At 41.3% G+C, this 26,398-nt stretch overlaps 1 protein-coding gene across 1 annotated transcript in view; it reads left to right on the top strand.

Moving 5' to 3' along the window:
- MAST4 (microtubule associated serine/threonine kinase family member 4) overlaps positions 1-26,398 on the top strand; it is a gene marked incomplete at its 5' end in the record, with an annotated part of 455,430 nt that overhangs the window by 125,309 nt on the left and 303,723 nt on the right. Inside the window, one exon of the mRNA XM_084627959.1 lies at positions 23,983-24,104. Within this exon, the coding sequence (XP_084484085.1) occupies positions 23,983-24,104 (122 nt within the window). The remainder of the gene's footprint in view (positions 1-23,982; positions 24,105-26,398) is intronic.

A 26,398-nucleotide genomic window follows, 5' to 3' on the forward strand; every position in this document is an offset into this window, starting at 1 on the left:
CACATTTGCAAAGTATAAACAAGATATTATTGATGCCCGCATTCATGAAGGAGTCCCTGGTTTGGTGGAAAGACCCTCACATCATCTGTGCAGGAGACTTTTTTTTCCCCCTCCGCCTTCCCCAACAGTAGTAATAAAGACAGATGCATCCCCGTTAGGATGGGGAGCACCTCTAGACACACTCACTGCCCAGGGCCACTCTACATATCAACTTGCTGGAACTCAGGGCAGCCAGCCATTCCTGGCTCCAATTTCTACTATTGATCAAGGGCAAATGCGTAAATGTTTTGATGGACAACATATCATACATGTTTTTATATCTACTGTCAAGGAGGAGTGAAATCATTTGCCCTCTGTGCTAAAGAACCCAAGCTCTGGAATGGGTGTATTCACAAAAGATCTACATCCCAGCAGCTTACTGTCTGGGTGCTCAGATTGTCAGTAGGCACTTCTCTCAGGATCATGAGTGGGAAATAAATTCCTTCATACTCCACTGTATATTTTGGTGCTGGGGCGCCCCTTAGGTAGACTTGTTTGCCACAGCCAGAAACAAGAAATGCTCCCAGTTCTGCTTGAGAGGTGGGCTGGATCACTGGTCTTTGGGAGATGCTTTTCTTCTTTGGTGGACTCTGGGTCTGCTGTAGGTAGTCTCTCCAACTCCTCTAATATGCAAGGTCACGATCAAGATAAGGAAACACAAGGCCAGGGTTATTTTGGTAGACCCAACGTGGCCAAGGCAGACATGGATCCCTTACCTCCTCCAGCTGCCCATTTGTCCACCAATCACTCTTCAGACTGTCCCTCATTTTCTCCCTTAGGAATCCAGGTGAATTCTTCACCCCAATCCTAGAGTTCTTTGCCTCAAACCATGGCTAGTCGTTAGTTTACAGGATTAGAAACAACACATTCCAAGGAAATAAGAGTACAGTTACACAGTGGTAAAGTGTCTGCTCATTACATTTACTTGCAAAAATGGACAATCTTCAGCCATTGGTGTGACCTGAGATACATTCTTCCCTCTTCCTCTTTGCTCTCAGACGTAGTAGACAATGTACTAGAATTGAAAAACTCAGGATTGTCACTGAGTTCCAGTATGGTTCATTTGGCAGTCGTTATGACTTTCCACTCCCTGACAGAGGTTTTTCCTATTTGCCCATCCAATGACAAAGTTCCTCAAAGGGTTGAAAAATCTTTTTACATAAGTGCCCTACCCTGACTTGGGACCTCAACTTGGATCTTAAATGCTACAAGTCCACCATTTGAATCTGTGGTTACCTGCTCCTTCCTCCCGTTTATCGGCGAAAACAGCATTTCTGGTAACCATTACTTCTGCTTGACAAGTTAGGGAAATGAGGGCTTTTAGGGCATACTGCCCTTTCACAGTGTTTTTCAAGGACAAAGTCACATTATGACCACATCCCAAATTTTTACCAAAAGTGTCTTCTGAGTTCCACATTAATCAGCCTATTCATCTCCCAGTTTTCTTCTTTAAACCATACTGAGTAAAGAGGATGTGGTGTTGCGCACACACTCAGTGTCAGAAGGGCTTTAGCTTTTTATCTTGACAGGAGTAAACCATTTAGAAAGTCTCCCAAATTGTGTCTATTGCAGACTGATCTAAAGGATCGACAGTTTCCAAGCAAAGTTGTTCTCTGGATGCATATTGGACTGCATTACTTGTTCTTAATCTTAGGGTCTCCAGCCTCCTTTGAGAGTACGGACCCATTCAACGAGATCTCTTGTAGCCTTTTTTGAAGAACGTTCTCATTACTGTATGTAGAGCCGTGACTTGCATCTCCTATATATCCAGCATAATGTTCAGAAAAGGTAACCCATGACTCAGCTTCTGATACCATGTTTGGCTCTGGTGTGCTTGCTTCAATTTTGGACTTGACCCTGAAGCACTCTCCTCCTGACCTTCAGAGGGTGCTGTTTGGTAGTCACCTATAGTGGAGCACCAGTGGGGAGACACATCTTGAAGAACCACAGTTACTGCACAGGATGAGTAACCTCTTCTTTTTATTTGGGGGAAAATATTTTTGTTAAGCTCTTTCAATTAGTGGCTAATAATCCACTGGCAACAGAGGTCTGGCTGTGGAACCAATATAGAAGATTGAGGAGTGGTACAGTACTAAAGAGCCCTAAATGCTGCTCTTGTCATTCATAAATGTCCTCAAACAGTAGAAGCTATATTTTAATTTGCTAGCCCTATGGGAAAAGATATAATCCCATCTCCTTTTGTAAATCCCATGAGGTCAGTGACCCAAAAACAGGGAGTTAGTGGAGAATTGTGATTCAGGAAAATTGACTGACAGAAGAAAGTCAAGGATTTGTTTCTGGAAGTTGAATTGAGTAACTGTGAATGTTGCTAAGGCTATAAAAGTAGAACAAAAATACACACGAGGCACAATTTATTGCACAGTCTGATATAGGCTGGTGGTGGTGGTCGTCAGAATGTTGCAGCAAAAAACTATCTTTTGTGTGCAGAAATTCTTAAGATGCTTCTGCAACATTTTCTTTGCTAATTTGAATTTATTTATTCAAAATAAATGGAACCATCTTCATCCTTAACTTTAATGTGGTTCCATTTATGTGTAGGTCTTGGCAGGGAATATTATGGTATTCTGCCTAAACTGTTTGTTTCCGCTCTTGCTTTGATCCCCAAATCTGGGTATTCTGTCATATCCATCATTGTTGCATCAGAATCGCGACCTTAACATTCTTCTAGTGTCCTCGTGGATAAGGGAAAATTTTGAGGGAGGAAGGCAGAAACAGGGGTGTCTATGTGGTAGGGATTTGTGGTAGTATGGATAAAGAGAGTGCAATTTTAGCAGTTGCACCAAAGCTGTAAAGCTGCTTAGAAAATGGGATCTATTTGCTGTTTCCTTCCATATATTTTGCCAGTACTATTCATCCATAACTGTCATTTCTCTGAGTTTAGACATCTCTAACCATTTATTGTGCCGAATTGTATTTCAGTGCAGTTAGGAAGCTGAGTTGTAAATGATAGCTTTGGGCTGTGGTTCTACATCATTTAGATACCCTGCCTGTATGTGGCAGTGATAATAATATTTCTGCAGACACTTTCAATACAGAAGACCTTATTTTAAAAGCAGCTGTGATGGGGTGTACCAACCCCACACTGCCCAGGAAGGGATTAACAACAGCTAGTGAGTTCAATCAGCCCCACCTTGATACATCTTCTGTAGGTGTTCACTCTGGATGGTGGAGTTAAAAGGGAGTACCAAGTCAATTGGTGGCTGACCAAGAAGGGGAGAAGATCTCCAGGAATTTAAGTCAGCCTGCCAGGGTTTCCCGTGGGGTGGGAGAGGCCTGAATCAGGGAGCCTAGACAAGTGTTAATTAGAAAAGACTGTTTGAGTGGAAGAGCTAGGTCTGGGTCCAGCTCCAAACTGGAAGGCGACAACCCTCCTTTGTGATTTTGTTACATTTGTTTTGGAGCTTGGATACCCTAGAAGGAGTGGAACTTTGGCATGAAGTAGCTGTTTGGTTAAATCACCATAACACCAGACCATGTTGGAAGTGACTGCTGATCATCGAAGCCCTGAAGACTGATTAGTGACATGACTGGCCACAGAGTGGTGCTGCGGAGGCCAATCCAGGCATACAAACGTTTAAAACATGGTGATAGTTTGCTTATCTTAAAAAAAAAAAAAAAAAAAAAATGCTGTAGGTGTTTGGAAGGCATCAGAGCCTACAGCAAATATTTTATAGTTTTTGGGTCATAAAATTTGGATAAGTTTCAAAACTACTTGGAAACAATTTAAACAAAATTTAAACTGGACTTCCTTTTATCAGATGTGTTTTAATATGTGCCGCTCCACCAGAACAAATGTATATATCTTTGATTGCTAAGAAAGTCCCTTTCAGATGTTGGAAGGGCAATAATGGAATTTATTACAAGCCTGGAATTGATTAACATTATTTCTGGAATGAGGATAATTTACATGAATCTGAACAAAATACAATTCAATCCTTGGAGGAGGATGTTGCAGGATGTGTAAATTCTTGGGTGGATGATAGAGATGTGCTTATACAGAGCCTTCACTGTGAACCCCTTTCAGCTGAGAGGGACATGGATTGTTTGGGTACAAATTCACAGATCCAAACCCCCCTCTACTATTTTTGTCTTGGTCTGATCCAAAACTTGAAGTGTCCTATTTCCAGATTGTTTGGCCAAGGTGGTGGAAATCCTTCTAAACAATCTTTTTGTATGATACTCCTATTACAAACAACTTGCAAGATTTTAGGTGCTACTGAATCTGGTCTTAAAGCCTGAACATGATTTACATCTCAACACCACTGCTTCAGCCCATCTTAAAAAGTGAAAACAAAGATACAGACAGCAGTGTGGTGTTACGATGTTGCTTGTGATTATTAGAATTGGGAGCACTGGCTGTTGGGAGTCTGAAAGGACAGGAAACAGGAAGGAGGGGGGAGGAGTTGAAGAAGCTGAGGGAGAGCTACTGAGGGTGCAGCAGCAGCTTGGAAAAGAGGTTTCCACTTTAAAAAATAAAGTCCTGTTGAAGTTTGTTAGTACCTTGCCTGGCTTCTACAACATTTTGTCTATGAGGATGGATCTTCTGCCTCTGAACCCACCTGCACCCTTTCTACAAAGCCCAGGTGAGCCTCCAATTGCTTTTACTGTCTGGATCCATATGTTTGAGACTTATCTGCTTGCAGTCAGTGCTACAGAGATTTCTGAAGTAAGAAAGCGTGCTCTGCCAATCCACTGCCTTGGAGCAGAAGGGCAGCATATGTTTTACACTTTTCCCCTTGCAGATGATAAATATGAGACTGCACTCACTGCGTTAAAGAACTTTTTTGTACCAAAAGTGAACGTAGTAGCTAATCGCTACAGATTTTGCCAGTGTGAGCAGAAACCAGGGGAGACTATAATGCAGTATATTGCTTCCCTGAGGAGTCCGATTGTAACTTGTGACTTTGGGAGTATGGCAGATGAGATGATTAGAGACCAGCTCATTGAGAAAACCACCATGCTTCGTATAAGAGAACGCTTACTTCTAGAACCACAACTTACACTAGAAAAAGCAATAACCATTGCTACCCAGATTGAGTCAGCTACAGCTGAAGCCACAATAATGAGCATGGATACAGGAGGAACAGTCCAGGCTGTGACTCCTTTGCAGAAAAGTTCATTGTCGCTGCAGACAAACAATTACAAGAGGAAAACTAATGAAAAACCACTGAATCAGCAAATTCAAAATACAGTAAAAGCATGCTTTCACTGTGGATCCCCACAGCGTCTTGCAAGCTACACAGGATGTCCGGCAAAAGTAGCTTAGTGCAATCATTGCAAAAAGATTGGGCATTTTGCTATCGTATGTCGCAGCAGCCAGTTCAATCAACAGGTGCATGCAGTTACAATACCAGATGTTACTGAGTGTGGACAAAATCAGTATTGCACATGTTCCAGAACAAATAAAGTGCACGGTAAAAGTTTCCGCCGTAGCCTCAGGCAAATCACACTCTATTCAGCTAATGTTGGACAGTGGCTCAGCAGTATCTATACTACCTGATTCCATCTATTTGCATTACTTTAAAGATGTGCCTCTTACTGAACCCAAGCTTCACTTGGTGTTCTATTTGAAAAAACCATGTTCCAGTACGTGGCTGCCTGCCAGCAATAGTTACTTTTGGTGATTGCTGTGTAACTACAGAGTTCTACGTTGTCCACAGAGGCACTCCTATCCTTGGCAGAGATTTATTGGCTGCTTTAAATCTCTGGGTAGTTAATGGATGAATTGATGTTCTTCAGCAAAGCACTCTTGCGGTACACACACCAGTTTCAGCTGGGACCGAACACCAGGTTGAGGAGAAACTTGGCTGTGCTTATGGGTTTCTGCATAAAGTTAAAATGCGGAATAATGTGATACCTGTATGACAGAAGTTACGGTGCTTAGCATTTTCAGTCAAGGAAGCTGTTTCAGAGGAACTGAGAACTTGTTCAAAGGGACGTTATTGAAGAGAGTGACTCCTCAGAATGGGTTTCACCTATAGCAGTGATGCAGAACAAGAGTGGAGGCATTCGCCTTTGTGTGGACTTAAGGGAGCCAAATAAAGCTATTGTGATTGACAGCCATCCTCTTCCGCGGATAGAAAAAGTATTTGCAGAACTCCGTGGAGCAAAGATGTTTTCTACTCCTGATTTGCAGAGCGCATACCACCAGGTTATGTTGCATGAAGATCGCAGAAACCTCACAGCATTTATTACACATAAGGGACTATTCCATTTTAAACATGTTCCATACTGTCTCGCATCAGCCCCAAGTGCCTTCCAAAAAAGGATGTAATTGGTTTTGAAGAATCAACATGGACTTCAGTGCTATTTGGATGATATTATCGTGTTTGGAAATACTTCTGAGGAGCATGACAATAACGTGGAGTCTGTACTAAACAGCATCAGCAAAGCAGGCATCAAGCTCAATAGGTCCAAATGCAAATTTAGACAAACAGAACTCTCCTTTCTGGGGCATACAGTTTCACAGGTTGGACTAAAACCTGGTCCGTCTCATATCCTGGCAATTTCAAAGGCTCCTCCTCCAACAGATTTGCAAACCTTACGTTCCTTCTTGGGTCTTACTTCCTGGTATGCAAAATTCATTCCCAATTATGCTTCTGTCATTCAACCATTATGAGAATTACTACAGGGAAGTTCAACTTTAGCGTGGACAACGGGATGCACAAGCTAGTTTCGAAATGGTGAAAGACTTGATTGTACATAGTCCAGTACTTGCGCTATTCAGTTCTGCATTGCCCACAGTTGTAACTACTAATGCTTCTGATTATGGACTTGGGGCTGTCCTCACACAACTTCGTGAGGACAACACAGAGAGGACTGTTGCATTTGCTTCAGTAATGCTGAGAGAAAATATTCTACAGTCGAAAAAGAAGCACTTGCTTGTGTCTGGGCTACTGAAAAATGGAGAACTTACCTGTGAGGCCGCACGTTCAAGTTGCGCACAGACCACAGCCCTTTGACGACGTTGCTCACCATGAAAAGACTGGGAAGAGCAGGATATTGTATTGCTAGATGGTCTGCAAGACTACTCTTTCAATTATGAACTGGAATATAAGCCTGGAAACCAAAATGTGGTAGCTGATTGCCTTTCTCTCCTGCCTTTGCCTTCACCAGATGGTCCACTAGAGGATGAGGATGTAGTAGTTGAGCTTATTACAAGCACTCTTACTGCAGTTACAAGAGAACAGTTTCAAGCTGCTTGTTCAGCGTGTCCAATTCAACAAAAACTATGGGAATTTCTGACAGATGGCCCAGTAACCCTAAAAACGTTGATCCAGTTTTGCTGCCTTATTTTGGAGTTTGGGATGAACTTTCTTTGCTTGATGGCTGTGTGCTACGAGGTACACACCAGCTATTTGTGCCAGAAGAATTACAGTCAAAACTCATACACCTGGCACACGATACTCATCAAGGAATTGTCAAAGCAAAACAGCTATGGGATCTGAACTGGTGGCCAGGGATGGACTCTCAAACTGAAGCACTCATAAAATCCTGTGTCACTTGCCAAATGCATGATAAGACAGCAGTGACATGTACCCCTCCATTACAACCTGTTCCTCTTCCTGAGTCTGCATGGGAAAAGGTGGCAATTGACATTGTAGGACCCTTTGATACTGCTCCAACTGACTGTCGTCATGCCATCACCTTAATAGACTATTTCAGTAAATGGCCTGAGGTAGCGTTTACATCGCAAATCTCTTCTGCTACAGTAATTAAGTTCCTCTCTTCAGTTTTTAGCAGGGAAGGTAACCCCAAAGAACTGGTTTCAGATAATGGTAGTCAATTTACTTCCCTGGAGTTTGAAACTTTTCTAGCAGAGAGGAACATTTTACACAGAAGGTATCCCTATATTACCCTCAAGCCAATGGGGAAATCGAACCGTTTAACAGAAGTTTGAAAGAGAGTTTGCAAATGGCTAAACTGGAAGGGCGATTGTGGATAACCTTCACTACTGATTTCTTGCAAGCATACCGGGCTACACAACATGCCACAACGCAGAGATCACCCACAGAGTTAGTGCATGGGAAGCAGATGAATACTAAACTGAACATTGCTGGATTGTTAAAGGCATGACCTGAGGCCCCAACCGAGGATGATGTGAGAAAAACAGTTGAACAGAACCAAGCAAAGTATAAGGCTTTCACAGACACGCAGTGGGGTGCTAAGGAACCAAAGTTTTAGAGTGTGGTTCCTTCGTTAGAATACGAAAAGCTGGAATTTTATGCAAAGGGGACCATACCTTCACAGCTCCTCTTAAAATCATAGAGAGGAAGGGACCTTACACCTATCGACCTTCTGATGGGCAGGTATGGAAGACTTCTTATCTTGCACTTGCCTATGCACCAAGAGGAGATTACGCCAACACCCAGTCTGCATTGGATGACTTCACCGTAGTATCAACACAACAAGACATTGCACTGGAACCGGGGCTTGAGAGACCGCCTGTCAGACCCAGACTACCACCTGTCTGGACTAGAGACTATTATGTAGTATCTATAGTGTTTTTAGTGTAATAATTCTGTTAACAGTATAGTACGTTGTTTCCTATTTTTTCCTGTGGTTAGAAGAACAATGTTTGTTGTAATTGGGAGAGTTTCTTAAGAGAGGAGGGAATATGGTGTTTCGATGTTGCTTGCAATTATTAGAGTTGGGAGTCTAAAAGGACAGGAAACAGGAAGGAGGGGGGAGGAGTTGAAGAGGCTGAGGGAGAGCTACTGAGAGTGCAGCAGCAGCTTGGAAAAGAGGTTTCCACTTCATTTTTTTTTAAAGTCCTGTTGAAGTTTGGTAGTACCTTGCCTGGCTACTACAACAAGCAGCTTGTGGGGGATTTTCTGTGTATGTAGAGGTGATATTTTTAAATTCTAATTTGCCACTATTGGGTGGGCTGTTACTACAATCTAAATCTTTCAGCAGATTCAAAGAAAGCCCATTTAAATAAATAAATAAATAAATTAAAATAACTTGCCACAAAATCTCTAGGGTGATCAGACAGCAAGTGTGAAAAATTGGGACTGGGAGTAGCGGGTAATAGGACCCTATGTAAGAAAAAGCCCCAAATATTGGGACTGTCCCTATAAAATCAGTACATCTAGTCACCCTAAAAATCTCTTCCTCTAAATACTGGGTTTCCTGTCAAAATTGGTGCACCTTATCGTGATGGTCAGTCCCGAATCAGTGACATGTTGGTGTTGGTCCTGCTTTGAGGAGGGGATTGGAGGTCTCTTCCAACCCTGATATTATATGATTCTATGTTTGGTAACAAGGTGTCAGACCTAAATCTTATCTAGATACTGGAACTTTATAACACTGGAAAGGGGTGATTTCAAATTTACCAATGGAAACATAGCACTTGTTTCTAGTCCCAGTATGTTGTGAAATACAGTATCAGACCTTATATGTGGAACATTGTGAATACAAATCTATTTTAGATAATTTCGCTATTTTAGAGAATACTTAAAATTTTAGAAACCTTAATAGTTATAATTTTTCTTTCCCTCAATATATTGGGCTTTTGGTCTCAAGGTTCCAAGGAGGGAGGGAGAAGAATTGTTTTACATATAGGCTATTGTTTAAAACATAGCATATACAGAATACAAAATGGGTTGAAAGGCTATAAAAGCCCTTATTTGGGATAAACTCCATCGCTCCCTTGTATTTAAAGTCATGTAGCTAAAACCTTTATTCCACAAAATCCCATGTATTCTCTATTTACACTAACTTAGTTGTAAGTTTATACTTCAAAGATTTTTTTAACCTGCTCTGGTTCTGCCATTTAAAGATCAATAAATATTATAAAATTGCTTTAGGCCCAGATTTTTAAAGGTATTTAGGCATCACTGTGCTCAGCGTTGCAATACCCGACTGATTTAGGAGATTGCATCTCATTTTCAAAAGGGATTTGGGCACTTAGGAATCTAAATTGAATTGACTATGTGCCTAAATCCCTTTTGAAAATTAGATTTGTGCTCCTAAATGAGTTATGCATTGCAACAATGAGCACAGCGGTGCCTAAATACCTTTAAAAATCTGTGCCTTAGTTCCCATTTGACTCATCAGCAGTTGGTGGCTGGAACTGGGAATAAGGGGATGACCAGAATAGTTTCTCTTCCTCTTCCTCTTCTTAAATTTCACTAAAAGGATCAATGAAGTGGATATATGGCAGATCATCCCAGGATTGCACAAACCTCATATGACCATTGGTTTAAAGAACTGCTGAGGGATTCTCCCTGCAAAGGGCTAGCCTCTCTTTTAGATGCCTCAAAAATCAATGCTGAAGCACTCTTGTTTTGAGCTCCTGGGACTCTGATGCCCATCCCTCAGTGAAGGGAAATAAAGAAATGAAACTGGAAAGGCCCTCCATGTTTTGAATGTCTTGCCCATACATTACTTCCGTTTGTCACTGCTGTTCAGTGAGATAGACTGGGGCTTCCATTTAAACCAAAGTCTCTTGAGCAAAAAACACAGAGTGTTGATCCAAGCCACCTTCTAACAGGTTTTTTTGTTTACTTGTATTTTGTCACTGACTGTAACTTGTGCATTGTGGTGCTGATTCTATATATTTATTTCCTCAACATATGTAATTGTACAAGAGAAGAAAAATCAGACATCCAAAGAGCAAATAATTAAATAAGGCTGATAATAAAATACAAGCAATCACTTTTAGAACTACCAGACAGATTTTAACTACCATTCATTGGTTAAATGGTAAAGGGAGAATGTGCTCGTACCTAGTACCTCTGTAATGTGTGGTGTATGTGTGTGGTGTTTTTTTTTTTTTTTAAAAGAAACTGGACTTCATTAATTGGGTTTCTTACAAATATTTCTTATGTTAACAGAATAAATGATGATTGAATCAGTTGTCATTCTAGGCTTGATTGAATAATATTAGGCTTAGCGGACGGATTGGTGAAAAATGTTCACCTCTCTTATATCAGGCTGGGAAACTGGCAGTCTATTAACTTTAACCATGGGCAGCTGAATAATACAGTTAACAGATGCTAATTTTCTTAAGTTGCAAGCAGCAAATGATGCATACATAAAACAACAACATATTTTTTGGTGCCTTCTGGTAGTCATCCCAAATCAGATTTAATCCCAAATTGGGTTTAAATAAAGTTTGTTGAGGTAACGACAATGAACGAAGGCAGAATGGTGAAGAGTTTCATAATGGTTTTAAATCCATCCATAATCCTTTTATTCTCTTATTAATATTAATGGGAATTATATGCATTAATTCCCCATGCACTGATGAGAATACAGACCCTAAAATTTATAGTCTCCACATAATTTCCTACAGCTGGCTCTGGAAGAATAATAAATTTGAGGCAATAAAATATGATGCCTAGAGGCCTAGCCTGATGGTAGGATTCTAAAATAGAAGAGATTCATCCCCTCCTTTCCTATACTGCACCAAAAAAAAAAAAAAAGTACAAAGAGTCTTGAAGGAAGGTTTTACTTTTCCCCAGACTGATGTGGACCCTAGGATCTAAGTCTTTTAATAGTGCATTTTACCCTTTTCTTTTCTCCCTAGTCTCTCCAATCAGTCACTTACTCCAAAATTAGATGTCCCATTCAAAGCAAATAAAGCCATTATTTGATTAATTTCCTAACAGTTTTTTCAGCAGTGTAATCTACCTTCTGTTTTAAATAATTTTTTCTCCATCATTACAAGCAAAACTCATTTAAGGTGTTGTCATTTACTTTTTTCCTCCTATGTTGTGTAGATACCTTCTGTATAAAATTTTAAACATACGAATTTAAAAGACAACTAAAAATATATAACTGTGCATAATGGATTTATTGATATTACATTAAGCTCTTATTAAAATGTTTTTCAAATACCTTATGACATGATTGAAATGTAATATATAAGGCATTATAAGCTTGAATATGAAAATGTAACTCTTGACATTGGAAAAGGAGGAAAAAAGCATGATTTACGAATTGCAAAAGTTTTTTAATTAAAAAAAAGAAAAAAGAAAAAAAAAAGAAACATCTTCCCAAAGGAGTAATCATTGTGGAAGCATAACACAACAAAACAAATTATAGTTTTTCAGACTTTCTCTTGAGTAACCAATGCACAACCATATAAACTGATTGGACACAACCAGAAGAAACCAGAAAAGAAAATAATTTCCAAACTTTTAAAAATGTTCCCATGGATAACTGAGGCAGGAGCTGTATTAAAGGACAGGTCAAGAGAAAGAAGACATAAACTCTTGTAATTCCTGGAGATGGGTTCCCCGTAGCCACCCACATATCTATTATGTTTGGAATTATCTAACAGCTAATTTTCATCCAGTAAATCTATCTTGACTGTGTGGTGGACTAGCAAGGATATCATTGGATGCAGGTCTGAGTAGATGTGATCTGGAGACTAAACAATGTTCTGATGGGACTACCAATCAAAGCATTCCTCGGTCTCTCCTAGAAGCCTTACATCCTGGTAGCATTGTGCTATTTTTTTAGGGAGGCTGGAATGCAGGATGAAAGCCTGCAGAACATGTACACAAGAGACTTCGCAAAGGATAAGCTCATATCCATCCGCAATGTCATCCATTAAAGGAATGAATGGAGAATCTGTGAAGTGATCTCCTCCACATTGGTAGATGCATCAGCCTCACCATGATCAACTGTATATACATCTGCTGAAAGACCTAATATAATTACCAAGAACACATGACCTCAGTCCATTACTGGATGGAGGTTGTCATGCTAGGACACTGGCACTGTTTTATGTCATATCCAGGTCTATAACTAGATTGATAAGGATACAATGAGCGAGAGGTGTAGTTAGTGTTGGTTTGCCACAACATTCCCCGATTTTCCACCCCCCCCCCCAGGGGAACACAATGCTTTTGAGCTTTCAATTGAAAAGCAGAATGAGTGAGGTAAAAAAACAAAATGGACAGCTATCACATATAGGGAAATAGTTCTAACTGAAATATTACATGGAATAAGTGGATTATATAGATCCATGCAGGAGTCTAAATGCATGTATGTTGGGTGGTTTTACAAGGCATATTGGCAGCATGAAAGAATGCAGAAAGAAAAGAAGGGGAGCAATTGTGAATGAAGCTTTAGTAAGACAGAGTCTAGGAGGAGACCAAGGACAGGGATGTAAGCAGGTGTGGAGTGCTTTGAAAATGAAGAGAAGATTGAAATTCATGTGCAAGAATCTGGGAAGCTAGTTGAGGAAAGAGACAACTTCCTCTGGGCAGGGAGTATTTCTTTCACGTTTTTGCTATGCTTACCATATTGACTTTCTGATCCCAATAAGCAGAGTTGGCTGAAACTCAGAATTTCTATCCTATGGGGAATTTCTGGCATTTTGAAACTTTTTGTTATAAATCTGAATGGAAAGTCAATTTTCTGCAAAATGCAAATTCTATTTTTTTTCCAAGTTGGTGAAAACTTCATTTCAAAAAATCCAAAATGTTTTGTTTGCTTTTTGACTTATTTGAAACAAATTGAATTGTTCCATTCTGATAGTCACAATGCCTGATTTTAATTTTTTAAAATGAAATTATGTCCCGTGGAACGTTTTGATTTAGATGAATCAAGTTTTTTTGATAGAAAAACATTGACCAACCTAGTAGTAAGTAGGTAATCTTTCTCCCTTGCCTATTAACATACAACAAAGTTGCAGATTTTAATGATTGGATGCTTATTTTATTCAACAAAATTCCTACTCCATTATCTTGATGTGTCTGGATATAGGATTACCAGATAGCAACTGTGAAAAAACGGGATGGGGTGGGAAGTAATAGGCGCCTATATAATAAAAAGTCCCCCAAAACAGGACTGTCCCTTTAAAAATGGGATATCTGGTCACCCTATCTGGATATGTTCTCCAGAGGCTGTTTGTTTCAGATATCATAATGAGGCCTCAATGTTAAACACTCTAGTCTTCTAAGTGGAGGAAGTTCTCAATGTTTGACTGCAGATCAAAAAGGCAAGAATGTGTCATCTTATATTCGCAAAAAGAAAAGGAGGACTTGTGGCACCTTAGAGACTAACCAATTCATTAGAGCATAAGCTTTCGTGAGCTACAGCTCACTTCCTCAGATGCATATCGTGGAAACTGCAGCAGGCTTTATATATACACAGAGAATATGAAACAATACCTATTCCCACCCCACTGTCCTGCTGGTAATAGCTTATCTAAAGTGATTTCCAGCACAAATCCAGGTTTTCTCACCCTCCACCCCCCCACACAAATTCACTCTCCTGCTGGTGATGTGAGAACCTGGATTTATGCAGGAAATAGCCCAGCTTGATTGTCATGCACATTGTGTAAAGAGTTGTCACTTTGGATGGGCTATCACCAGCAGGAGAGTGAATTTGTGTGGGGGGGTGGAGGGTGAGAAAACCTGGATTTGTGCTGGAAATCACTTTAGATAAGCTATTACCAGCAGGACAGTGGGGTGGGAATAGGTATTGTTTCATATTCTCTGTGTATATATAAAGCCTGCTGCAGTTTCCACGATATGCATCTGAGGAAGTGAGCTGTAGCTCACGAAAGCTTATGCTCTAATAAATTGGTTAGTCTCTAAGGTGCCACAAGTCCTCCTTTTCTTTTTGCGAATACAGACTAACACGGCTGCTACTCTGAAACTCATCTTATATTGGCAGTCATCTTTGCAAAAGAGACTGAAAACAAACTAATTTCCCATTAGAGCTTAGATTCCAGAGCACTGAGACCAATCTTTGGGGAATTTCATTTAAATAATCTTGGAGTTTCTGTGCCCTCAGGTAGTGCAACACATGTAGTATACCTTCACATACAACAGTTAAAACTGTTCCAGAAGTGGACAGTATATTAGTTGTGATATTGATTAGTGCCTTTTTGCATGGGTTAAGCATGCTTTGCTTGGGTGCATGTGTTTGTGTAAGCTCAAAACTTTGCATGCTCTAATATATTCATAGCTGCTTTTAAAAGATTTTACTTGGGTTTTGTACAATTAGAACACTTGCCTTATTTTCAGTAGGTTGTGAAATCTGCTGTGCCCTCAAGGCTCTTGGGGGGGGGGGAATTTTTTCACTTCAGCATCACGTCTATGCTTGTATCAGTGGATTTAATCATGCTGACTATTTCATTAGCTACATCACAGGCTTTCAAACATTATTTGTAATTAATTTGGGAGGTTAATCATGCAGGAGACTCTAAAGATGTTGTTATCCTGGTCTGTTCTCTATCGATCAGTCAAAACCCTATCAATTGAAAAAAACAGCAAAGGGAGTAGACTTTATGCAGTAGCCAGTCACGTACCCTTTCTCCATCTTCTGTTGTAGTTTCTTCCAGGGGCAAAGACGTCCCTGAGATCTTTGAGCAGTTCAAGAGAGCTTACAGCAAGTGAAGTATTGATGATTGTAAAAGAGAGAACACTTCAGAGATCACTTCTAATTCTGTGTCACTGTAGCCCATCATGTAGTCAGGATTAGATTACCCCATTACTCCAAATGCACTTGCTGACCGATGTGAGTTTGGGCAGGAACTTGGAATACCAGCAGTGCCACCTTGGTTCTGCCTTCCTTTTTTTTTTTAATTATAAAGTTTTCTTGAAGATTGAGAACTTTTGAGTTTCTTTTCTGCTACTCTCCCGCCAGACCTGAGTTTCTGAATGAAACCTCATAGACTAGAGGGCCAAATATAAGCAAAACCAGGTTAATTCACAACCAAAAGGCAAGGAATAGCCCCAGAAGCATTTTGTTAAGGGGCTTGAAACATTTGGTCAGTTTGGGGGTGTCATAAACATTTTCCATCTAGAATGCAAGTCAGTGAAGGCTACAAAACTTGTTCTCCTCTGTGCATTTCAAACTCAGACCTCTCATGCACTAGGAAGTATATTATAAAAATACTAAAATACAAAACAAACAACCCTCTCAATTAAAAACAAAACAAAAAAACCCGAAGAACCTGGTTTGCTCGGTTATGAGAATGGAGGAAAAAGCTGTAGCTTGTAACTAAACTGCTGATTGATCTGAGGCAATATTGAAACTTCATTACATTGAGAATACGCTGTACCTTTTCACTTGTGCAATCATGGTGTATATTATTTTGATGGAGTATAAGCCAAAGAAATAGCTGCTTTAATGTCTACCTTAGTATGAGACAGGCTAGAGAAAAAATAGATTTTGTTGGTGGTCCCATTTGTGATACAGAGCCAGATCTATGTGTTGACTTTGATGGGACTCCAAGGTGATCAGTTTTCACAGGATCAGTTCGAAATTGTAGTCTGCATTTTACTGTGCAGGTTTTCTATAATTTGGGCCACTGGCAAGGTAATTCATTCACACTGGCGGATGTGTTCTTATTGTAGGGAGGCTAACTCTTAGAAGAGGGTAAAAACAGCAACGAAAGGTATAAAGACTTAATATTAGACAAAATATTAGAAAGTGGGTATCTTGTTCACTTTGGGAGGTAATTATTATAACTTGTGACTTGGAAGATGATGCTCCTTTGGGAGATCTGATGATCCAAAATCTAGAATCATGATCTTGAACTTGCTTTTCTAAAGCATTGAGGAAGATTTCAGGACTAGTAATGCACAACTGTCGTCTTGGCACTTTCCATTTGCAGTCTTCTGTTGTGGCAGCTTGTTTTGGTCCTAAGAAAAATAGGCAAGATACCAATGGCTGGTTTACATTTTCTTAATTGCACATCTTATATGATTTTCAGAGATCAGTAGGTATTAAGGTTTTCTGAACAGAGACCTCTAATGGCAGAGAGAGAAGCTTGTCTTCAATACATAAGATTTTCAAGGTAACACATGTAAGTCATCGTGTTTGGCAATGTCATTTGAATTGTTTTGGTTGATGTCTGAAACCTGTAGAGGACATGGTCAATAGTCACCTTTGGATAAAAGAATATAAAAATGTGGAGTACAGGGTTTGGAATGTAGCATTTGTACAAATAGAGCACTGTTTGTTTTTTAACCTTGAACTTAGTGGTGTCAGGAAGGAGTTAAAATTCAGCCAGCAGAAAAGACAGGAACTGCTAAGAAGCAAGGACACTGACAACTTTAAACAATTAATAAGCTTATATGGTCAATGCCCGCCCAGTAACTCAGATCTTAGAACAGAATAAACCCTCCCTTCACAGCCCACCAGATATCTGTAAGCACTCATCCCTATCCCCCCAGCCCTGCCTCCTTTCCCCACAAGGTAGCCATAAATGCTTAAAGTTATATTTACTAATAAACTTATGCGTACTCATGCCATTCCTCTCTGTAATAATAAACTTCTCTCTTCTGTTGCAACTGCCTAATCTGTGGCTTTCACTTGGGACACCTCTAACCCTTTTCAAGAATTATGTTCCAGGTTCCCCTCTGTTTAGGCAAAAAAATAAGCTGTCTTGCAGTTCGATGCCTGCTCATTTTTGTCCAAGTTATCAGTCAACTCCCTCCACCTCCCAAGCAATACCCTCTCAAACCTAAGGACATAAATGCAATAGGTAACATTATTCACTCTTTACTTCAGCAAGGCATATTGGTTCCTTGTAAAAGTGCACCCTCTTAAGCCCGGGACTCTCCAAAGACCCCCTCTTGGGCAAATGTACAAAAAAAAAAAAAGAAAAAAGTCATGGTAAAACATACAATCCCGGGATACTTCAGTCAAAATACTCCGGCCTGCACATGGTATTAGTCCATACAAATACCTCTGTAAAAGTGCAAAAAATTCCAACATGGGGCATAAAACCAAAATTAAAATGTATAAATACATTCATTTTATTTATATTGTATCCTTTTTGGTAACAAATGTGACTCCCCATGTTAATCCTCCTGGCAAACATACCTAATGCAGCCTCCTGGGACCTGCCCTTGGTATATGTTACACAAAATACCTGTTTCAAAGCTGGCCAGAATGTGTAACTCCCTACAAAAAACAGTGGCAAATGGGTAAAGAAACCAGACACTTGGCTTACCCCCAGACCGAACCACCTGGGTCCTATTGTGGTTACAGCTCGCCTCCAAAAACATCGAGGCTCCAAGATCTCAATCCGACTACCACAGTCCGGGAGCAGTCTTTGGCTCCCTCCCTGCATTTCACCGGATCTGGACTGTAACTGGGTATTTAGCTTCAGGGGATGTGTAAACACACATATAGGACCCCCAATTTCGGAGTGCAAAGTCATACAATTTTTGGGTCAAAGGCCAAACCACCCAAACCCTTAAGTATACTAACACTGGGTTATCTTATGCTTTAACTGCAATTAATGTTCCCATAATTTTTTTTTTTTTTTTTTACAAAATCATTTAAAAAACCTCAAATCATAGAATCATAGAATATCAGGGTTGGAAGGGACCCCAGAAGGTCATCTAGTCCAACCCCCTGCTCAAAGCAGGACCAATTCCCAGTTAAATCATCCCAGCCAGGGCTTTGTCAAGCCTGACCTTAAAAACCTCTAAGGAAGGAGATTCTACCACCTCCCTAGGTAACGCATTCCAGTGTTTCACCACCCTCTTAGTGAAAAAGTTTTTCCTAATATCCAATCTAAACCTCCCCCACTGCAACTTGAGACCATTACTCCTCGTTCTGTCATCTGCTACCATTGAGAACAGTTTAGAGCCATCCTCTTTGGAACCCCCTTTCAGGTAGTTGAAAGCAGCTATCAAATCCCCCCTCATTCTTCTCTTCTGCAGACTAAACAATCCCAGCTCCCTCAGCCTCTCCTCATAACTCATGTGTTCCAGTCCCCTAATCATTTTTGTTGCCCTTCGCTGGACTCTCTCCAATTTATCCACATCCTTCTTGAAGTGTGGGGCCCAAAACTGGACACAGTACTCCAGATGAGGCCTCACCAATGTCGAATAGAGGGGAACGATCACGTCCCTCGATCTGCTCGCTATGCCCCTACTTATACATCCCAAAATGCCATTGGCCTTCTTGGCAACAAGGGCACACTGCTGACTCATATCCAGCTTCTCGTCCACTGTCACCCCTAGGTCCTTTTCCGCAGAACTGCTGCCTAGCCATTCGGTCCCTAGTCTGTAGCTGTGCATTGGGTTCTTCCGTCCTAAGTGCAGGACCCTGCACTTATCCTTATTGAACCTCATCAGATTCCTTTTGGCCCAATCTTCCAATTGGTCTAGGTCCTTCTGTATCCTATCCCTCCCCTCCAGTGTATCTACCACTCCTCCCAGTTTAGTATCATCCGCAAATTTGCTGAGAGTGCAATCCACACCATCCTCCAGATCATTTATGAAGATATTGAATAAAACCGGCCCCAGGACCGACCCTTGGGGCACTCCACTTGATACCGGCTGCCAACTAGACATGGAGCCATTGATCACTACCCGTTGAGCCCGACAATCTAGCCAGCTTTCTACCCACCTTATAGTGCATTCATCCAGCCCATACTTCCTTAACTTGCTGACAAGAATACTATGGGAGACCGTGTCAAAAGCTTTGCTAAAGTCAAGAAACAATACATCCACTGCTTTCCCTTCATCCACAGAACCAGTAATCTCATCGTAAAAGGCGATTAGATTAGTCAGGCATGACCTTCCCTTGGTGAATCCATGCTGGCTGTTCCTGATCACTTTCCTTTCATGCAAGTGCTTCAGGATTGATTCTTTGAGGACCTGCTCCATGATTTTTCCAGGTATTGAGGTGAGGCTGACTGGCCTGTAGTTCCCAGGATCTTCCTTCTTCCCTTTTTTAAAGATTGGCACTACATTAGCCTTTTTCCAGTCATCCGGGACTTCCCCGGTTCGCCACGAGTTTTCAAAGATAATGGCCAGTGGCTCTGCAATCACAGCCGCCAATTCCTTCAGCACTCTCGGATGCAACTCGTCCGGCCCCATGGACTTGTGCACGTCCAGCTTTTCTAAATAGTCCCTAACCGCCTCTATCTCCACAGAGGGCTGGCCATCTCTTCCGCATTTTGTGATGCCCAGCGCAGCAGTCTGGGAGCTGACCTTGTTAGTGAAAACAGAGGCAAAAAAAGCATTGAGTACATTAGCTTTTTCCACATCCTCTGTCACTAGGTTGCCTCCCTCATTCAGTAAGGGGCCCACACATTCCTTGGCTTTCTTCTTGTTGCCGACATACCTGAAGAAACCCTTCTTGTTACTCTTGACATCTCTGGCTAGCTGCAGCTCCAGGTGCGATTTGGCCCTCCTGATAACATTCCTACATGCCCGAGCAATATTTTTATACTCTTCCCTGGTCATATGTCCAACCTTCCACTTCTTGTAAGCTTCTTTTTTATGTTTAAGATCTGCTAGGATTTCACCATTAAGCCAAGCTGGTCGCCTGCCATATTTACTATTCTTTCGGCTCATCGGGATGGTTTGTCCCTGTAACCTCAACAGGGATTCCTTGAAATACAGCCAGCTCTCCTGGACTCCTTTCCCCTTCAAGTTAGTCCCCCAGGGGATCCTGGCCATCCGTTCCCTGAGGGAGTCGAAGTCTGCTTTCCTGAAGTCCATGGTCCGTATCCTGCTGCTTACCTTTCTTCCCTGCGTCAGGATCCTGAACTCAACCAACTCATGGTCACTGCCTCCCAGATTCCCATCCACTTTTGCTTCCCCCACTAATTCTACCCGGTTTGTGAGCAGCAGATCAAGAAAAGCGCCCCCCCTAGTTGGCTTCTCTAGCACTTGCACCAGGAAATTGTCCCCTACGCTTTCCAAAAACTTCCTGGATTGTCTATGCACCGCTGTATTGCTCTCCCAGCAGATATCAGGAAAATTAAAGTCACCCATGAGAATCAGGGCATGCGATCTAGTAGCTTCCGTGAGCTGCCAGAAGAAACCCTCATCCACCTCATCCCCCTGGTCCGGTGGTCTATAGCAGACTCCCACCACTACATCACTCTTGTTGCACACACTTCTAAACTTAATCCAGAGACACTCAGGTTTTTCTGCAGTTTCGTACCGGAGCTCTGAGCAGTCATATTGCTCCCTTACATACAGGGCTACTCCCCAACCTTTTCTGCCCTGCCTGTCCTTCCTGAACAGTTTATAACCATCCATGACAGTACTCCAGTCATGTGAGTTATCCCACCAAGTCTCTGTTATTCCAATCACATCATAGTTCCTTGACATCACCAGGACCTCCAGTTCTCCCTGCTTGTTTCCAAGGCTTTGTGCATTTGTATATAAGCACTTGAGCTAACCTGTTGATCGCCCCTCATTGCCAGTATGAGGCAGGAGCCCTCCCCTCACAGACATTCCTGCCTGTGCTTCCTCCCGGTATCCCGCTTTCCCACTTACCTCAGGGCTTTGGTCTCCTTCCCCCGGTGAACCTAGTTTAAAGCCCTCCTCACTAGGTTACCCAGCCTGCTGGCAAAGATGCTCTTCCCTCTCTTCGTAAGATGGAGCCCGTCTCTGCCCAGCACTCCTCCTTCATGGAACACCATCCCATGGTCAAAGAAACCAAAGCCTTCTCTCCGACACCACCTGCATAGCCATTCGTTGACTTCCACGATTCGACGCTCCCTACCTAGGCCTTTTCCTTCCACGGGGAGGATGGACGAGAACACCACTTGCGCCTCCAACTCCTTTATCCTTCTTCCTAGAGCCACATAGTCCGCAGTGATCCGCTCAAGGTCATTCTTGGCAGTATCATTGGTGCCCACGTGGAGAAGCAGGAAGGGGTAGCGATCCGAGGGCTTGATGAGTCTCGGCAGTCTCTCCGTCACATCGTGAATCTTAGCCCCTGGCAAGCAGCAGACTTCTCGGTTTTCCCGGTCAGGGCGGCAGATAGATGACTCAGTCCCCCGGAGGAGAGAGTCCCCGACCACCACCACCCACCTTCTCCTCTTGGGAGTGGTGGTCGTGGAACCCCCAACCTCAGGACAGCGCATCTCATGCCTTCCAACCAGAGGAGTCTCCTTCTGCTTTCTCGCCCCAGACATATCATCTGGTCCACTCTCCGCAACGATACCTGTGGAGAGAACATGAAAGCGGTTAGTTACCCAAATGCTATAGTCAACCCAGCCAAGTCACAAGCTAAAGGTCGTACTTGTGAGATGCTGGCTTGTGATCTGTTTAACGTTGCAAAAAAACATGCTAGATATATGCCTGGGGTTTCCCCCTATCTCATACCCTTTCCTCCCCATCCTTGCCCACATCACAGGCATTTCTACACAACTAAAAGTAGCCTCTGTACTTCCTCCAGACTGTCCCTCCTCCTTCAATTTCCTTCTTGTGTAGCCTTCTGTCATTCCTACTCATGTGTTTCCTTCTTCTTTTCGTTTGAAGTCTATTAAATCTGTGGCTGCTAATATAGTGTAAAAATAAAGCTGTCTAAATACCTGACACCATCCCCTAACAATGCTACGCTAATAACTTCAAACTGTTGCACAAAAACAGACAATTATATCGTGTACTCCTGTTCTACCCTTCGCCCTTTAATCTTGTCCTCTTCTGTTGTTGTGCATGTCCTTCCTCTTGCAGATGATAAAGTTGCTGTACAAGTATCCTCTACTCAGTGGTGTTTCATCACCGCTGCATCTTATTACATGTACGGACCATTACAGTGGCAGGCAAACGCTTCCACGTGCCTGCAAATTACTGACTCATTTACCCTAGGTGATGTGCACTTCCCCGGCCGTGTATTCACTGGAATAACAGTAGCTCCTCAATAATACAACAGTCTATACCTGGACGATACACAGATTCAATACTATACACTGGCTAAGGAGCTACTTCTCAAAGTGGTCCTGGCTGCGGTGTCTGCATTTACCACCGTTTATAACCACGTCACCAAAGGTTGCATTCAAGTCCAGCTCTGCAATCAAACCATCACCCAACTAAAAAATTTTACTCGTAATGCATCCTACAGCCCCATCTCCTGGGAAACAATTGTCCAAATAAGTTGCCACTGCTTCAATATTTGTGTTGCTAACCTCTCTTGTCATGTGGGTACTTTAAACACATGCTTAAAAATCTTACTATGTTTCCTACCTTTACACCCTTCCCCCAATTCCCCTGTCCCTCCCACCTTCCTTGGGCAACCCTAAAACAAATCATATATATCAAAGTATTTAAAATATTAACTTTATCTCACTTAAAAGTTCAATTTGTCGAAAGGAGGGAATTGTCAGGAAGGAGTTAAAATTCAGCCAGCAAAAAAAACAAAAACTGCTAAAAAGCAAGGATGCTAACAAATGTAAACAATTAATAAGCTTATATTGTCAATGCTCGCCCAGTAACTCAAATCTTAGAACAAAATAAACTGTCCCTTCACAGCCCAACAAATATCTGTAAGCACTCATCCCTGCTCCTGCTCTGCCTCCTTCCCCTGCAAGGTAGCCACAAATGCTTAATGCAGTAAAATAACCTCTGTACGTATGTACTGTTCCTATTTTTATGTTTGTTTAGGGTTCTCTCTTAATTTGTAACAATATCTGTCTCTGTATGTACAAATAAATTAATAAAAAAATGTATATAACAGGCCACGATGGCACCATATTTTAAAAGCTGCTTGTCAGTCTTCTCAGTACTGAAAATAAACCCCCTTCAGTATTGTCTATGCTTATCTAATTCTTGGGGGAAAAAAAACTTTTTGCCTAACGGTGGGTTGTTTTTGTTTAGTGCTTTTGTTTTGTTCTGTTTTTTTCCTCCCCTCAATCCCACTATTCTGGATGTTTGTATCAGCTAGTGCATTTGTAGTGTTTCTGGGGCAGTTCCAGTTATCAGGACATTTAGTGCAGGGAATATGCAGTAAGGAAAAGTTACCTGCTAAAGGGTGTACTTCCCAGATGACTAATGAATAAGTGGTAAAAGATCTCCACTTCAGTGGAATCCTGCCTCACCAGGGTTTTTGTGAGAGAACCTAACATTTAGAATGCCTATCTGAGAAACTAAAATTCTAGATAAGAGTTTACCCTTTATAGTAAACTATGTGAATTGGGCTTCCTCTTCTGTTACATCTAGTGCGTAACATGATCTTTCTTTACATTGTCAGGCAGGTACCTGCTTCCCAGTACTATTGCACAGCAGTTGTGGCAACCTGCAGAAACCTCCAATCTTGTTCGTATGCGTAGCCAAGCACTTGGGCAATCGGCTCCTTCACTTACTGCTAGTTTGGTGAGTTACATTTTCAAAACAGAAGACTATTTTGTATGCAAAAGTCCTGTGCAATATTATGGTTGAGATTTTATGTGCACAAAAGTCAATAAGCCGCATTTTGTTGTCTCGAAAACCCCCAATAACTCAGGCCTTTCACATAATTGTGAATTAGTGCACAATAATAATTGTGTGTTACTATACATAATGATACTAAATATGTGCGGAGTGGCTGAATTACTTTTGTGATGGGAACTGTAACTTTGAATGGCCTTACTTGTTTTTACACACAGTCTCAGCTGAAATGTTGCATTAATATAACTATTTGTGTTGAAATGGTCGATCTTGAAAGAAGGCAGTAGAATGGCCTAACCTTTCTGATGGGCACCTATTGAATCAGTTTTATAGTTCATGCTTTCCATAGGATTCTGCACTCAGGAGCACTGTTCTGTAGTGTGTAAAGTATGAACTGAACGTGCAATTCATTGATCGTACTTTTAAGTAAAGGTAGGGGGAGGGATAACTGGCCAGGCTGTATGGAGGGTCTGGAGCAGTCAGCGTTAAGTCTGGCTTTTCCTGACTGATACATCTTAACTTGCCTGCTTTGGGTTTCAGTGTGCAACATGTTGCTTTGTGCTGGTGTATATTGCATTTTGTGAAGTGTTCCAAAAAGAGAAAAAGAAAAGAAAATCACATATGCCCCATGCATAAGATATGATTTTCAAACACTTAATTATAAACCGAGTTCTGTCAAAAATGTCAGTGGTATTTATCCTTTTTTTAGAGCTAATTCCATGAGAAGTATGTAGTTTTTGAAGAGAGGGAGCTCAAGTTGATTCAAAACAGTAGAAAAGTATCTAGGGACTTTCTTCTGTGGCGGTTCTTATGCTCTGTTAAATCTAACAACCAATACAATTTTATCAGCCCACCTTATTTTCCACTAAAAATTCATCCTAATGCAGAGAAACAACAAGAGAAAATACACATCAGAAATTAAATTTCTGAGCTTCTGAAGCTCTCTCTCTAGCATAACCATAGTGATGCTAATAGTGGCAATAAAAGATAAGTACAAAGATGTTATTCCTTGGCACCTTCCATGAGTAGATCTTCATGTGCTTTACTGATGGTAGTGAATTAAACCTCACAACACCCTTATGAAGTAGGGAAATATTACCTTCAGATTAGAGAGGGAAACTGAGGCACAGAAATATTCTTGCCTAAAGCCTCCCAGAAAGTCATTGGCAAAGCTGAGCCTAGAACAAAGTTTTCTTGAGTTTCTTCTGTGCTCTAACTACCAGCCAGTGCTGCCTTCTGAGAACATTAAATCTCAAAAGCAAAATGTTGTTAAAGATGGTACGCAGTAATCAAGGTACCACAGAGCTTAAAGTAGTCTGCATTGAATAACTGTCAATAACTACCACAAAGTTGCTATTTTCAAAACTGCAATTTCCTCCTATGCTTAGAACAAGAAATGACTGAAACATAAGTTAACAGTGCTGACTGTTGGCAAATGCCAACTTTTTTTCCACCAATCAGTGTACTAAAAGAGAGTTAATTCAAAGCCTGGAAATTTGCGTAGGAGCAACATAGAGGTAGGATGGAAAATGTTAATTTAATAGCTACAGGATTTTTTGTTTGTGACCTGCCTGATTCAGATTAGGACATTAACAGGGATAATGATAGAAAAGGGAGCCAAAATGGGTACTATATGTACAGACTCTCTCTAATGTGCTTGCACAACATCTAGCACAGTTGAACCCCAATCTCTGTAGGGATAGCTACTGTAATGCCTTCTAAAAGAATAAATTCTAGAATATTCTCCTCAAGCACCACAGGTGAGATGGGTGTAGTGCTGGGCTTTTAATGATATTTCCCCCACTCTCCCATTATTCTACAGTTATTTTTCTGCTTTGTTCCTTTTCAATCAAGCCTCAGAATGCAAAGAAGACAAATTCTTACTGCCTTATTGGATATTATTTTAATGCCCACATTTCTCAGATCCAGTAACTTGTATATCTAATTGGAAGGAAGAAGGGGATTGGAATGAGGTAGAAAGATGGAAGAGTCCCAATTTCTCTCATTGCTGGATCACAGTTCGCAGTGAGAACTTTTTTTGGGAGCCACTGTGAAAGATGAAAGAAGTGAGGCAACAGCCTTCTTAAAGCCTCTTTCTTAAATCTGGAGATCTTCTGTGAGCCAGTCAGCTACATTCTTTAGCACCGAGCCTTATAGTATACTAGTAGAGTGATTTCTCATTTTATGGACAGGAAGGGTTTTGTTGATTACAGCTGTAAAAGGAAGACTAATAAAAATTG

This window comes from Lepidochelys olivacea (assembly GCF_965140295.1).
Source record: "Lepidochelys olivacea isolate rLepOli2 genome assembly, chromosome: 5".
Classification (NCBI taxonomy): Eukaryota; Metazoa; Chordata; order Testudines; family Cheloniidae; genus Lepidochelys; species Lepidochelys olivacea.